This window comes from Ictidomys tridecemlineatus, chromosome 3 (assembly GCF_052094955.1).
Source record: "Ictidomys tridecemlineatus isolate mIctTri1 chromosome 3, mIctTri1.hap1, whole genome shotgun sequence".
NCBI classification, from domain to species: domain Eukaryota; kingdom Metazoa; phylum Chordata; class Mammalia; order Rodentia; family Sciuridae; genus Ictidomys; species Ictidomys tridecemlineatus.
In genome coordinates this window covers 11,703,507-11,717,480 of record NC_135479.1, presented here as the reverse complement: position 1 = coordinate 11,717,480, position 13,974 = coordinate 11,703,507, and the positions used below count along the sequence as shown (strand labels likewise).

General features: G+C 45.5%; 1 protein-coding gene and 1 long non-coding RNA gene across 2 annotated transcripts in view; one reads left to right on the top strand and one right to left on the bottom strand.

Moving 5' to 3' along the window:
- Positions 1 to 2,580: 2,580 nt before the first annotated feature.
- LOC144376005 (uncharacterized) lies at positions 2,581 to 9,380 on the bottom strand. The gene is made up of 2 exons (XR_013435993.1): positions 8,088 to 9,380; positions 2,581 to 4,207 (listed from the first exon to the last, which is right to left on the bottom strand). It is a non-coding gene; the product is annotated as an uncharacterized LOC144376005 (long non-coding RNA).
- Positions 9,381 to 9,445: 65 nt separating this feature from the next.
- Positions 9,446 to 13,974, top strand: part of Gna13 (G protein subunit alpha 13) — a 47,414-nt gene continuing 42,885 nt past the window's right edge. Inside the window, exons 1-2 of the mRNA XM_078041814.1 lie at positions 9,446 to 9,878; positions 12,175 to 12,401. Coding sequence (XP_077897940.1) covers positions 9,596 to 9,878; positions 12,175 to 12,401 — 510 coding nt within the window. The 5' untranslated portion in view covers positions 9,446 to 9,595. The remainder of the gene's footprint in view (positions 9,879 to 12,174; positions 12,402 to 13,974) is intronic.

The window sequence follows — 13,974 nt, the reverse complement described above, 5'->3', positions numbered from 1 at the left end:
TAACCGCTCCCCTCCCCCCAAAAAAGAGAGAATTTAAGTGACCCAGAATGTTCATAGATGAGTGAGGTGGCAGAGCTGGGATTTGGTGCTGCCTGCCTACCATTCAGGAGTGCTCTTCCAGACCCCAGCTCTCACCCTCCAGGAGTGGGCTTCCGTAGGTGTCTGCTGGGGAATGGATGGTAGCTTACCTGGTGCTTACAGGGAGACATGACTGTCCTTCTGGCCCCTGTGAGCAGGCTTCTCAACTGATGCCTGTCGTGTACTGACGTAGCCCCACTCCCACCCCGACACAGACATACTTGGAGCCATTCACTAACCCGTCAGGTGTATCTAGTCATTCCAAGTCAGCACCTTGTGCAGCAAGCCCCAGGGCCCTGGTTCTGACAAGTAGGTTCTGACAAAAGTCCCCACTCTAGTCACTGCCTGGGTTGCTAGGGTCCTGGCATCCTGCAAATCCAGCTTCTCATCCTTAGAAACTCAGGAAGAGGGTTAGTAAAGGTAGCTAGTGTACCCTCATTGAAATTATGTTCATTTATCAAGCCTTTCTTATATGTCACATTAAATGCTAAAGATACAGAGTAAGTTAAGCATGTCCCTTGCCTTGAAGGAGGCACATTTTGGCATGGTAGGCAAGGGAGGGGACTATTGCAATCAAGTGTGACAAGTGCCATGGTACAAGGAAGCAAGGATGCCATAGAACCTGAGACCAGGAACCTTGACCAGCCAAGGGTAGGAGACCCAAAAAAGCAAGGGAGAGGAAGGATGGGAGACAGGTGGACTGGGAGTCAAGTAGGGAGAACTTCCGTTTGTTGTTTGTTTTAACACTGCTGGCCATCTTAGATGAATGGCTGAGAGTTACTAAAATGGGCAACGATTAACTACAACAGCAATTTGTCAATAGCAACATCTCCCTAAAGAAATGCTGTTACTCCGTGAGAAGGCGATGCTGGACGTAGGGGAAAGCTTCTCAGAAAATTTCATACTTTCTAACTTTTTAGTTTTATTTTATTTTGGTGCTGGGGATTGAACCCAGGGGTGCTTTACCACTGAGCAGCATCCACAGGCCTTTTTTATTTTATTGAGCCATGGTCTCACAAGCTTGCTGAGTGTCTCACTAAATTGCTGAGCCTGGCCTTGGACTTGTAGTCCTCCTGCCTCAGCCTCCCAAATTGCTAGGATGGTAGGCAGTTCCTTCCTATTGATAAAGTACTCACAGCTATTATTGTTCCCCTACTTCAGGAAAAGATCAAATAATTAACAATAAGGAAGAGAGGGGTAAATTTTTCTGGAAACAAGACCTAAATTATAGGCATGTAGTTTTAGACTTTAGAAATCACTAAACTTCCCCTGGTGAGCCTATTGCAATGCCTGACTGTCCAAATAAGAGTTAAACAGCATCCCCAACTCCTAATTCCTTAATTGTAACATATTTACTAAGAGTTTCAGTGATTTGTTCAAATCTAAGAGAGAAAACCACCTAGAGCAGTAGTTGTTATTTTTTTTAAACCTGAGCCCCTCCCCCAGCGTTTTTTTTGGTGGGGTGGGGGGGGGGCTGGTGCCAGGAATTAAACCCAGGGCTTCAAGCACTATAGGTAAGTGCTGTACCAGGAAGCCATACCCCACCACCTCTCAACATTTCGGAACACACACTTGGCTTATATAAGGAGGAAAGTCTTAGGGGAATCAGGCCCTGCCTGTGGCCAGCCCGTGGAAGGGATGAGGTTACCTCCTCCTGAAAGGCGCTTCCTCACTTTGCAGAAACCCAGGATGATGGGGTAACGGAGGCTTACTTAGTTCAAAACATTATACATCTGCTTTTCCATAGTGCTTTTTGGTTTCCTGCCCTGAATGGCCTTGGGAAGAACAGGGACAACCAGAGCCTTAAGCAGGCTCCTTTGGGAGGAGCCCAAACAGTCCTGGACCAAGGACTGGCTAGTGAATGACTTAATGGAGTGTTTCAACTGTACAAAGTGTCCCCATTAGGATCCACTTCAAGATCCTGGGGATTTGGAAGTTTTGGAGATCGATTTTGGCCCTTGTGAAAGGGGGTGATTTAGATGTTATCTCACTGCATGCCAGTACCCCGGCAAGAGAAGCCCCTGCCTGACTGCTTTACTGGGTGTCCTCCCAGACTGAACTGTAGGTTCCAGGACCCCAAAGTTGCTTATTCAAGCAGGCCAAGCCTACTTCTCTGGGTGTGGTCTGTCCTGAAGGGGTCTGTACTATTGATGTGTCCATCACTAGGCCTGACAGCTGTCCAGTGGTGTCTGCGTGCACACGGAGAGTGGGGGGGGGTGCTCTACATAAAATATGAACAGCCATGCCCAGGAGTCAGCCTTTCCATTACCCATGGGCTTGATGATGGATGACAGTTCATCAATTGGACAAGTAAGCATTCTGATAGAGGGAACTGATTAGAGGCTGCTCTGCCATCTCACATAGCCCTGATGGAAACACTCTGAGGTTACTGTGCTGATTTTGAAGATTAGAAAACAAAAGCTCATGTGCTTGGTTTTTTTGTTGTTGTTGTTGTTTTTGTTTTTTGGTACCAGGGATTGAACCAAGGGGCACTAAACCACATCCTCAGCCCCTTCTTATATTTTATTTAGAGACAGGGTCTTGCCGAGTTGCTTAAGGCCTCACCAAGTTACTGAGGCTGGCTTTGAACTTGTGATCCTCCTGCCTCACCTTCTCAAGCCACTGAGATTACAGCTGTGCGCCACCACGCCTGGCCACAGCCCATGTGCTTAATGTATAGTGCCAACATCTCCACTTGAACCTCTGCTTTCTGGTTGATGAGGTGACTCCTGAGATTCCTGGTGGATATTAATAAACCCTGCCTGCCCCTCTTCAGAGTTAAGATTTGGGGGAAACCTTTCATATGCATGTCTTTCTTATTGTGATCAGAACTTTGAAACCAGAAACAGATCCTGTTGGGGGATACATTGGCAGCCATGAGTGAACCTGAGCCAGAGGCTTAACCTGCAGATTTAGGGAAGATAAAGGGAGCCATTCTGACAATGACATTACTGCTAAGCCTCCAAGTGGCTCGACTGTTCCTCAGTCAAGCCTCCCATCTGTGGACAGACGCTGAGCACACTTGTCCTACAATTTAATCTTCCGGAGGATTCTAGGTATGACTGCTTCCACTTTACAGATGAGAAAGGCAAAGGTGGGTCTGTTAACTGAGTTCTCACCCAGGTTCCTTCTCCCCACCGGGCTGCATTCCTTCTCTGGAAAACAAAGTGAATAGTGAACAGTTTGTGATGAGTCAGGTGGGTTTAGACCTGATAGTGGGTTACCTCGCTGCTTAAGGAGCTCTTCCTACTGCAGCTCAAGCAATCACAATCACGGAGCCACTTCCCCTGGCTTTTATGTGCTCCCCACCTCTCCCTGTTGGGGGATGTCAAGAGAAGGCTAATCACTGGAGCAGAAGGAGGACTTCTGATGCCTCCTCTTAGAAGCCGCCCGATGCTGTGCTGTCGTTCTGACTCAGCAGTTGCTCCTGTCCCCTGAATCCTCCTATGAGCTTGCTGTTTTTCTTCCTTAGCAGCTGATATAGGAATTTGGAGAAAGACTAATTGATGACATGATTTGTTCTGGGAGCCAATCTGCAGTAGTCTGGAAAAAGGTCACATGAACTATTTCTCGGCGCCGCTGGATGAGCTCTTACTGCTCGATAAATTCAACAGCTGACACTTCCTGGCATTTTGTTCTGAGGTCAACTCCAACTCTGCAGGCTGTGACATGTGAGGCTACCTGTAGACCAGCCAGCTAGTCGGAGTGTGGTTGCTGGAAGCAGCAGGTCTAGGCCTGCCAACCCGGAGTTCCCAGGGAAAGAAGGCTGCTGCTACCAGGAATGAATTGAGACTGCAGACCTGATCTTCTCTGGAGAAACAGAACTTGTGCAAGAATCATCACTTGTTTCTGCCCAAGATCATTTACAGGCAAGAAAATAGCAAAAGCATCTCTCCTTTTAAAAAGTAGCAAGGCAAAATAAAGGAGAGGGAGTGAGCAGGACCTTTCAAGTTTCTCAGAAAGAGTCTCAGACAGACGCAGATTGCCCATAAAGGGTTCTGATAGAGCCAGCAAGGTGCTGCTGTTTCCAGGGGTGCTGGTGCATGTCTTTGAGACAATACCGGCTTCTGACTTCTGATGAGCTGACGTCGCCACTGGTCATCAGAAGCTCATGGATCTTTTTCGGAGGCTGAGAAAAATACAGCCAATAATTAAAGTCATGTTTTCCATTATTAACAACAACAAACAAAACCACCCACAATTCAATTCCACATGTCTAGTTTCATATGAAACTTTCCACATGAAAAAACTTACTCTGGTAAGGGCGACATCAAATTTCATTACCGAAAAAAAAAGTTGCCCTTTCAGATCTAACTCCTGTTAAGTGAATAATGTGTGGGGTTTAGACAAAGCCAGGTAAATATTGCTATTAGCTCAGCTCCTCTTGACTTATTTCCCCATCAGCCACCTGGAACATATTGCAAGCACTGCCTGAGCTCAAAGTAGGGAACATCTTAATAGAATCAGCCTAACAGCTGGGGAGCTTCAAGGTGGCAGGCAGCCTGGAAGGGGCTGGAAAAACAGACCAACCAACCAACAAACAAAACTACTGGACTCCTGGTGCCTCAAGTCTAAGTACAGTTAGCCTCTTGTCTCAAGCTTGAACTTCACACACCTCGACATTCCAAGCCCGGGGGCTATTTGGGTGCTATCAGAGATTGCAGGGCATTAAAAGTCAAGAGAGAGAGCTTCCAGTTCCTGCTCTGTGACTGGCCACAGTAAACGAGGCTTGGAGAGAGTCATTCAAGCATTTCCTCCTGTGGGCTTCTCCCTGGGCCCCAGGAGAGTGAGGTTAATGCTGGGGTGTTCCTAGTCAGGCTATTGTGAGCAGTGAATGAGATAACTAGGTCAGAGTGCTTGGAGGCATTTAAACTATCATGCATATGTAAGAGGTTTGTATTATGGTTCAGTTTGGGGATTCCCTTGCCTTCCTGGCAGCAAGGGAAGAATAGGAAAGCCCATGGCTGCTTTATCTGTAAGATGCATCAGAATCCACCTATTTTATATTGATGTGAGACAGAAGGGAGTTGTGTAATAAGACTGCTGGATGTGTCACCAGCCTCATTAGAAAATGAACCCAAGGTTTAATCATCCAGTAATGTGACTGATTTTTAAATAAACGCATCTAAATGGGTGTTGCCTTGTTCTATGTGGTGAGTAGTCACCTTGACAAGCTAAACATTTATTTAAATTATATTTCCCATCATTCAAAAAAAAGATCTTTTTTTTTTTTTTTTAAACTCCTCGTTGGAACTGTTCCTGGAGCCTTTGGCACATTCTTTTGAATATGTCTGAGGGTGACACATTTTTGTCCTTTGTGGATAATCCTGATTTTTATAAACAGCCCAAAGTTATTTGGCACAAAATATGGTAAATAACCTAAGTAATACCATTTTTAAAAAATTGAAAATAACTCGTGACTATAACATAGAAGCCTTTCTTTCAGTTCCAAGAGCAAAGTACAAATAGTAGATTTCAAGAATAACAGGATTATTAGAAAGGACTCATTCCATCCTATGTGACACGAGGGGAAAAGCCATTTGGAAATGTGTTTCGTTTTTTAGTCAAACTTTTCATTATTTATCTTGCAAGACTGTTTGCCACTAAACATTGAGTTTCCAGCAAGAACAAACACTGCAACTCATCAACTGTTCCTGTGCTTTTAACACAGCTCCAGGGGGCATCTAAGTATTTCATTTGCATACGGATTAACTAGCTAGCGACAATACAGATGTTTCCAATGAATTTACATCTGGACCTGCTGGAAATAGCATCCAGCAGATTCAATTCTAATATACTCTGCACTCCCTTAAAAAGTTTGGTTTTTTTTTCCACTTATGAAACAACTTATCTGAAAATAAAAATATCAATATCCCATAATGGTAATCTGGAGCAACTAGTAGACTGGCTTATGTTGTAAATAAGATCGTCATAGGCAATATTTAAAAATAAACACTGCGATATTTCTATTCATGACATACACACTGTGATACTTTCTTTTTTTGGTGGGGAGAGCAGAGTACTGGGGATTGACCCCAGAAGGGCCCTACCACTGAGCTTCCAGCCTCACTAAACTGCTGAGGCTGGCCTTGAAGTTGTGGTCCTCCTGCCTCAGCCTCTGAGCAGCTAAGATTACAGTCATGTGCCAACATGCCCAGCCCTTACTGTGCCATAACTTCAAAGTTAAATGATGGCGGTGACTAAGGAAAACACCTTTTCCTTATCTCATTTTTTTTTCTTGTAGCCAAATTCACATAACATAAAACTCACCATTTGACAATTTTATTATTTTTATTTTTGTTTACTTATTTTACTTTGAGATAGGGTCTCACTGTGTTGCCCAGGCTGGGTCTTCAGTTCATAATTCTCCTGCCTCAGCCTCCCAGGTATCTATGAGTACAGTTATGCACCACCATGCCCTACCTTCATTTGACCATTTTATTTATTTATTGGCACCACGGATTGAAGCCAGGGGGTGCTTAACCCCTGAGCCACATCCCCAGGCACTTTTATTGTTTATTTTGAAACAGGGTCTAGCTAAGTTGCTTAGGGACTTGCTAAATTGCTGAGACTAGCTTTGAACTCCTGATCCTCTTGCCTGAGGCTCCTGAGCTGCTGGAATAACAGGCATGAGCCACCCACACCAAGCACATTTGATCATTTTAAAGTGTGCAAATCAGTGGCATTAAGCACAATCAGTGTTCAGCAAGCATCAGTACTATCTAGTTCCAAAACACTTTCATCACCCGCAAAGGAAAATCTCTATCCATTAACCAGTCATTTCCCATTTTGCCTTCATCCTTAGCCTCTGGCAACTGCCAATGTGCTTTCTGTTTCTGTGAGTTTGCCTATTCTGGATATTTCCTATAAACCAGACCATACAATACATATGTGGCCTTTTTTTTCCTCATTTAGCATAATATTTTCAAAGTTCATGTCATACAAAGGGAGACCAGTAGAGGAAAAGGTCCAAGAGGTGAGAAGCAGGGAGGGAAGAGGAAAGTGCTGGGGGGGAGGGGGGTGATATTGGCCAAAGTATATTGTTATATTGTGTGCACGTAGGAATATATGGCAATAAATCCCATCATTATGTACAACTATAATGCAACAATTTTTTAAAAATGTGGAAAAAAGTTCATGTAGTAGCATGTATCAGTATGTCATCACTTTTTAATAACTGAATAATTCCATTGCATGGATATATCAGTTTACCATTCATCCGCTGGTCATTTTCACCCTTGACTATTTTGAGTAGTGCTTCCATGAACAAGGATGTGCAAGTTTTAGGGGTGTATATTATATCTCAGGAGTGAAATTGCTAGGTCACATCTATGTTGAACTTCTTTTTATTTTTATTTTTTGGTACTAGGGATTAAACACAGGGGCACTTAACTGCTGAGTCACATTCCCAGCCCTTATGTTTAACTTTTTAAGGCACCACCAAACTCTCTTCCACTTTTATGGTTATAATTCACAAGATGTGTTGATCACCAGTTAGAAGAAGTAGGATGGCTATGGCCAAACCCTGGGCTGTGCCAAAAGATGTCTTTCAGAAACACTGATTAGAGCAGCCAGGTTTGACGTGAGCCAAGCAAGGTTCCACGTAGGGCTTTGAGCAGCTTCTCTGCTGTCTACATGTCACAACATGAACTAGTGGGGCAGGAATATCTTCCTGCCTCCTAGGCATCCTTGTTTCCCATTACGTTGAACACACTTTAGGAAGAAGATGTTAACTAGTCTAACTTAGAGGCTTCCCTCCTGTTTTTGCTAAAGAGTTCAGATTAGCACCTGGAGTAAAAACAGAAAAAGGGCTTGGGAGCTGGCACTATGTCCCTGTCCTTGGCAGTGGCTAGTACTTTCATGGTTTAGGAACAGGCCTCCCTAACATTAGTTGAGACCACAGGGAGATCTTCCAACCACAGTTGACTTTTGCCATACATTCAGAAGACTGAAAGCATTGCCCAGTGATCCTGATCCTAGTAACCCAGAGATACCAGAGGGAAGTCTACCTCACTTTGTAGATTGTAGAATGTCCACCCCTTGGGCCTGGCCAGTCCAGCAAGAGATAATCCAACTACAGGCATTGTTTACTGCAACTGAAGAATTGAGTCATGAGGCTTCTCAGTCACTAACCCAACTCAGACTGATAAGCACTGATTTTTAAACTTGTTCATAAGCCTCTCAGAGTGTTGACCTTTTACCCCAACTCCCTAACACAGGAAGTTTCTGAAGCCCAAACCAAGGAGCATTGTGTTGCACTGCCAAAAGTAGACAATCCAAACCACTTTTGGCTTTTCCACTTGAAGCTCAATACCAAGAATGAAAAAGTCGGCTTCTGGGTCCTTGTTACAGTCACTTTGCCAACCCAGCTGTCACTGACAAGTCTCCTGGCAGCCCTCTCAGGTGTCCTGGCCTGAATCTGTCGTGAGGACAGAAAAAAGTCTCTTGCTGGTCATATCCTCTGTAGTCTGGCAGGAAACCTAAAATTTGCCTGCTGCAGTTCTCAATCTGTTTGCTTATCTGCTTCCTTGTTGGGAAGAGTCTGCATCGCAGTGTCCGGTGCAGGGGGATTTTCACCATGACCTCACCCTCCTCCTCATTCACTAATTTCAGCGAGCCAAAGCACTGCCGAGGTCATAACGTGGGTGGGAATCCACATTAAAGCGGACATTAACAACCTCTCCTACCACATCTCAGACAAACGTCAATTCCAGTTCTTTCTCCTCAAACCAAGGCCTTTTGCAGGGCTCAGAAAATGCCAGAAAGAGGTGGGAAGACGGTGATCGATACATCTAGTTATCCTTCCAGTCTTCGGGAGGCAGAATGGAAAGGGAGTCACTTGAAGAAAAGGCACTAAACACCTTCCAAGGCTCGTGCCGGCTGCTGCAATGATCTCGCAGCCACTGGCCTCGACGTGAGGCAGGAGGGAGTGACAGCAGACGGCGGGTGCGCTACCTAGGAGTAAGGGTGGTGGCAGCGGTCGGGCAGAAACGGAGCCAAAGGCTGATCAGGCGTCCGGCCTCCGGGGCTCGGAGAACGAGGGCTTCCGCGCAAAAGTGGGAGCAGATAAAGGAAAACAGAAAGTTGGGCTCCGTAGGCGCGCGCCAGACCCGCCCACGTGACCGCAGCTCCCCGGCCCTCCTCGCGCGCGCTCGGCGACAGCAGCAGCCGGGCCGGCGGAGAAGCGAGCGCGTGACCGGCCGGCCCGAGGAGGCGTGGGGGACGGGAGAGGCCGCGGCGTGAGTGCGTGCGCGCCCCCGGGAGGCAGCGTGCGCGTGCGCGCGCCTCGGGGCCGCCGCCCCTCCCGGGCCCGCCCTCCTTCCCTCCCTCCCCGGCTCGCCAGGCCCGCCCTGCCCGGCCCGCCCTGCGAGTCAGTTCGCTGGATCCCTCCCTCTCCGGGCGCGCTCGGGCCGCCGCAGCGCTCCCCGCCCTCGAGCCGGGGTGCCGGAGCCGCCCGCCGCCCGTGGAGGAGGTGGAGGGAGCCGCAGGGGCCCGCCGAGGCGGCGGCGGCGGCAAGATGGCGGACTTCCTGCCGTCGCGGTCCGTGCTGTCCGTGTGCTTCCCCGGCTGCGTGCTCACGAGCGGCGAGGCCGAGCAGCAGCGCAAGTCCAAGGAGATCGACAAATGCCTGTCGCGGGAGAAGACCTACGTGAAGCGGCTCGTGAAGATCCTGCTGCTGGGCGCGGGCGAGAGCGGCAAGTCCACCTTCCTGAAGCAGATGAGGATCATCCACGGGCAGGACTTCGACCAGCGCGCGCGCGAGGAGTTCCGCCCCACCATCTACAGCAACGTGATCAAAGGTGCCCGGCCGGGGCCGGGGGCGCGGGGACCTGGGGACCCGGGGACCCGGGGACCCGGGCGGCGGCGGGCGCGGGGCGGGGCACCGCCCTCGCCAGCCCCGTCCGCGGCGGGGCACCGGCCCGGGGCCGGCTGCTGGGCGGGCGGGGAGGGGGTGCGCCGGGCCCCGCTCCTGCCGCCGGGGCGCCGTCGCTCCCAGGTGAGACGGGGCCGGGGTGGCGGTCACTGCCGGCCCCACAGCCCGCCGCTGGCCTCGCCTCCTCCGAGAGGGAAGTGAGGCGAGCCGGGCGTTTCGGGGTGCGGGGTGACCTCCCCTGCCCTCCTCGCTGCAAGCCAGGCAGGACCACCCGAGATCAGCCCCCTGCGCGAGCCTCGCGGCGCCTGGTGGGTGACCCAGCCACAAGGTCGAGGGCGCTCCCAGTTCCCGGGCTTCCTTGGCCCGGCTGGTGAGCAAGGGAATTCTGAAACCATCTCGTTAAGGAAACTTTTGCCTCTTGTCAAAGTGATGGCCCCCAGGGCCAGCTTAGGCAAAGCTGCGAAAGTTGAGGGTGTCACCTTTACTGCTGGCACCAGGGAAGAGTGGATCCATGCAGTTTACCTAGAAAAACTAGCACGAGTGGTTTTTTCGCCCCAGTGTTACAGGATGTGTGCCTTTAATCACCCTGCAACATCTTTCACTTTTTTCTTTCTTTCCTTTTTTTTTTTTTTTACTAAATAACTGGGCGCAAGAGAAAAGGGGAGGGTCCTGGTTTTCCTATTTAAATGAAATTGTGTGGCAGTATGAAAACTTTGGTCTAAAAGTGATGGGGATCCTGTACAGGTGAACTCAGTGAATCACTGTTAGTTTGGATAATAGGCTCTGCTCCTGTTTGACAGTATTTTTAAAATTAAACGTTGCTCTCAAGTGAAAAATACACAGGTCTTTATTTCTGGACAAAGAAATCGGAAAGGTGGTTTTTATTTTGTCATTTAAAAGAAACAGCTCTCATTTTTCTAGTGTCAGATATTTTTTTACATAAAAGGCACTGACAGAACTGAGATGTCAGGTGCATCATAATTCTCCTTATGTTATCTGTGGAACATTTTGTCTAGGAGATTGCTGCAAATGGCAGGCCTTTTCAAGCAGTGTATTTTAAGTGGGGTTTCTTGTTCAGGAAGTACATAAGCAACTCCTTAATGTCACTTTTCCCCCCCCTCCCTGGGTTTGCCTGGAGAGGGAGGGTTTGTGAGGCAGTAATTGGTGAACACTAGGCCAGGAGCTCACAGACAGCAACCAGCTCTTAACCTTGGTACCTCTGCAGTTAAACTGTAAAAGACAATTGTATTTAGCCTGCCTGAATGTTTAACCCATACTAATTAAGGTCTCTTTCAGAGTTGCAGACTCTGCCTTGCCAGCCCTTAATTGAAGGTACTTTTGTATCCCAGTGCAGGTGAATTTGAGGAATTACATTAATGAATAGAGTCAACATGTTAACTTGGGCTAGGTAAACACCTGCTTCTTCATGTAAACTAAGTCCTAAGTGTGACCTATTTTGAGCATCATTCTGAGGTGAAGCCATTACGCATCCAGTTTTTTTGAGTTGGCGTGATAAGAAAATTAACAGCAAAATGGTTTTTCAGTTTTTCAAATAAATTACTTCATGATAGATTGTTAAGATGGACCAAAAGTTAACAGTTCAGTGCTAGAAATGTATAGTTTGAACTAACCTTTGTGAGTTGATACCTGTTTTTAAATCACTTTTCAGTTGATCTTCCTCCCTTTTTTAGGAAAATCTAAGACCTTTCTGTAACTTACACTGATTTGAAGCTTGATTTGGGAGAAATTTTGGGGTTCTGAATGTGTTCCTACAAGACTCAGTATTGGGTACTAAGGAACTAAACTGAAGACGTTATATAATTCTTAGTGTTTTGTAAATAAATGTCTTTTAGGTGGGCTCATAAAAATCTTGTTTGCAGCCCTTGTCGTCAAGACATTAGGCTATACAGCATAATCTCTTTTTCTTCTCCTAGTTTGGTTTGACCACCTTCCACTCCAGAAATTATTTTATAAATTGCAGCATATTAAAATTTTTCAAAAAGAGTGATTGTATTAATAGTATTTGCTCTTCAAGACTGTAAACTTAAGAAGGTGTGAGAACATTTTTCCTTGAGAAGATACAAGTGTTTAATTTGTTGCTGGTCTCCATTTCACTTTTGTAGATGGCCCTGAGTAGTTGAAATTTTAAGAAACTAGAATAAAAGCTTATATTAGTATCTAATGACTCTTCCCCACAATTTTTTTTTTTTTTTTAAACAAAGGTATGAGGGTGCTGGTAGATGCTCGAGAGAAGCTTCATATTCCTTGGGGAGATAATGAAAACCAGCTACATGGAGACAAGTTGATGGCGTTTGACACCCGGGCCCCCTTGGCTGCCCAGGGAATGGTGGAAACACGGGTCTTTTTACAATATCTTCCTGCTATAAGAGCCTTATGGGCAGACAATGGTATACAAAATGCCTATGACCGGCGACGAGAATTCCAACTGGTAAGATATTTGATTTTTTTAAAATGTGGTTTTATTTTAATGACTAAATAATATTTGATTTAGCATGCATTTTTCACTGACTTCCACAATATAATGTATCTGTCCAAAATTATAGCCTCAGTTGTTTGTATTGCTGTATGAGCAACGTGAAAAAAAAAGGCAAATTAATGAAGCTATCATAGTGGTCATTCTCTTTTTTTTGTTGGGAGGGTACCAGGAATTGGACCTGGGGACATTTAACCACTGTGCCACAGTCCCACCCCTTTTTATTTTTTAATTTTGAGGCAGGGTCTTGTTAAGTTGCTTAGTGCCTCACTAAGTTGCAGAAGCTGGCTTTGAACTTGGGATCCTTCTGCCTCAGCCTCCCAAGTTACTGGATTACAGAAATGTGCCACCTTGCCCTGCTTCTTTTTTCCTTTTTGAAAGTGAGGTCGTCATGATTTTCATAGGCACTTTCTTCTAATTTTGTTCTCGTTTTGAAACTAATTTTCTCCCAACCCTAGCAACAGTGTTCATCTTTCTGAAAAATTGGCCTTTTATTCTTGGAATAAGAGTTCAGTAACTGGAACTTAGTACAAGTGTGCTCTTTACTCTTTAGGCATACTCATGATACATACCTCGATATGCAGAGATTAAAATGTTTATTAATGTTAACAATAATTGTACTTTTCTCTTTGCATTTTTGTGTTTTCTTAAGGACCTGAGGTTCATGTTATAGTTCTTTTATTTTTTCCACAATTAAAAAATGTTTTTAGTGTAGATGGACACAACATTTTTATATTATTTTATTTATTTATTTTTATGTGGTGCTGAGGATCAAACCCAGTGCCTCATACACTACTAAGCAAGTGCTCTACCACTGAGCTATAATCCCAACCAGCCCTTTTTTCCACATTCTTTACTTGTGCATTATAGTTGTACATAATGATGGGGAAAAAATGTTTCTTATTAAAAAGCAATATTTTTTGTACCTAGGCTTCACATGGGAAACAAATTATTTTACATTTAATTTTCCTCCTTGGTCTTAGACAAGAGTAATTAGTAGCTATTATACAGCACTGAAGAAGTGTAGAAAAGAAAGGCTGAATCCAGGTTAAAGATACAAAAATAATAATTGAGAGATTTTTAAATCAAATGTTTTATAATTTAGTTTTAAATGCCTTGTATTCTGGGTTTTATTTGCCAAAGACCAGAAAGAATCCAACACTGATAGTAGTCCAGACCATACGCACTTTGGAGATAGTTCAAATCTGAAGTGTTCTACTATAATATGATTAAAATAAAGTGACAGTTAAAAGTAAAACCGCTTAGGAAGTTGATGATGTCACCAACATTAAAGTGATCTTCACTTATGGGTGTGGCTATACAAGGATGTACAGCCAACAGGCTTTGCTGTTACAGCTTGTACTCAGAAGCAATCTTAACCAGTCAAAGTTCTAGAAAAGTGTTCCTGGTATCTTTTTATAGAACAGATACCTTAAACTGACATTCATTGAATTATGGCTCTTGCTTGTATCATATAACTACAGTTTGACTCTGTACTATCTAGTACTATCTGCTTTTGTGTAGGTAT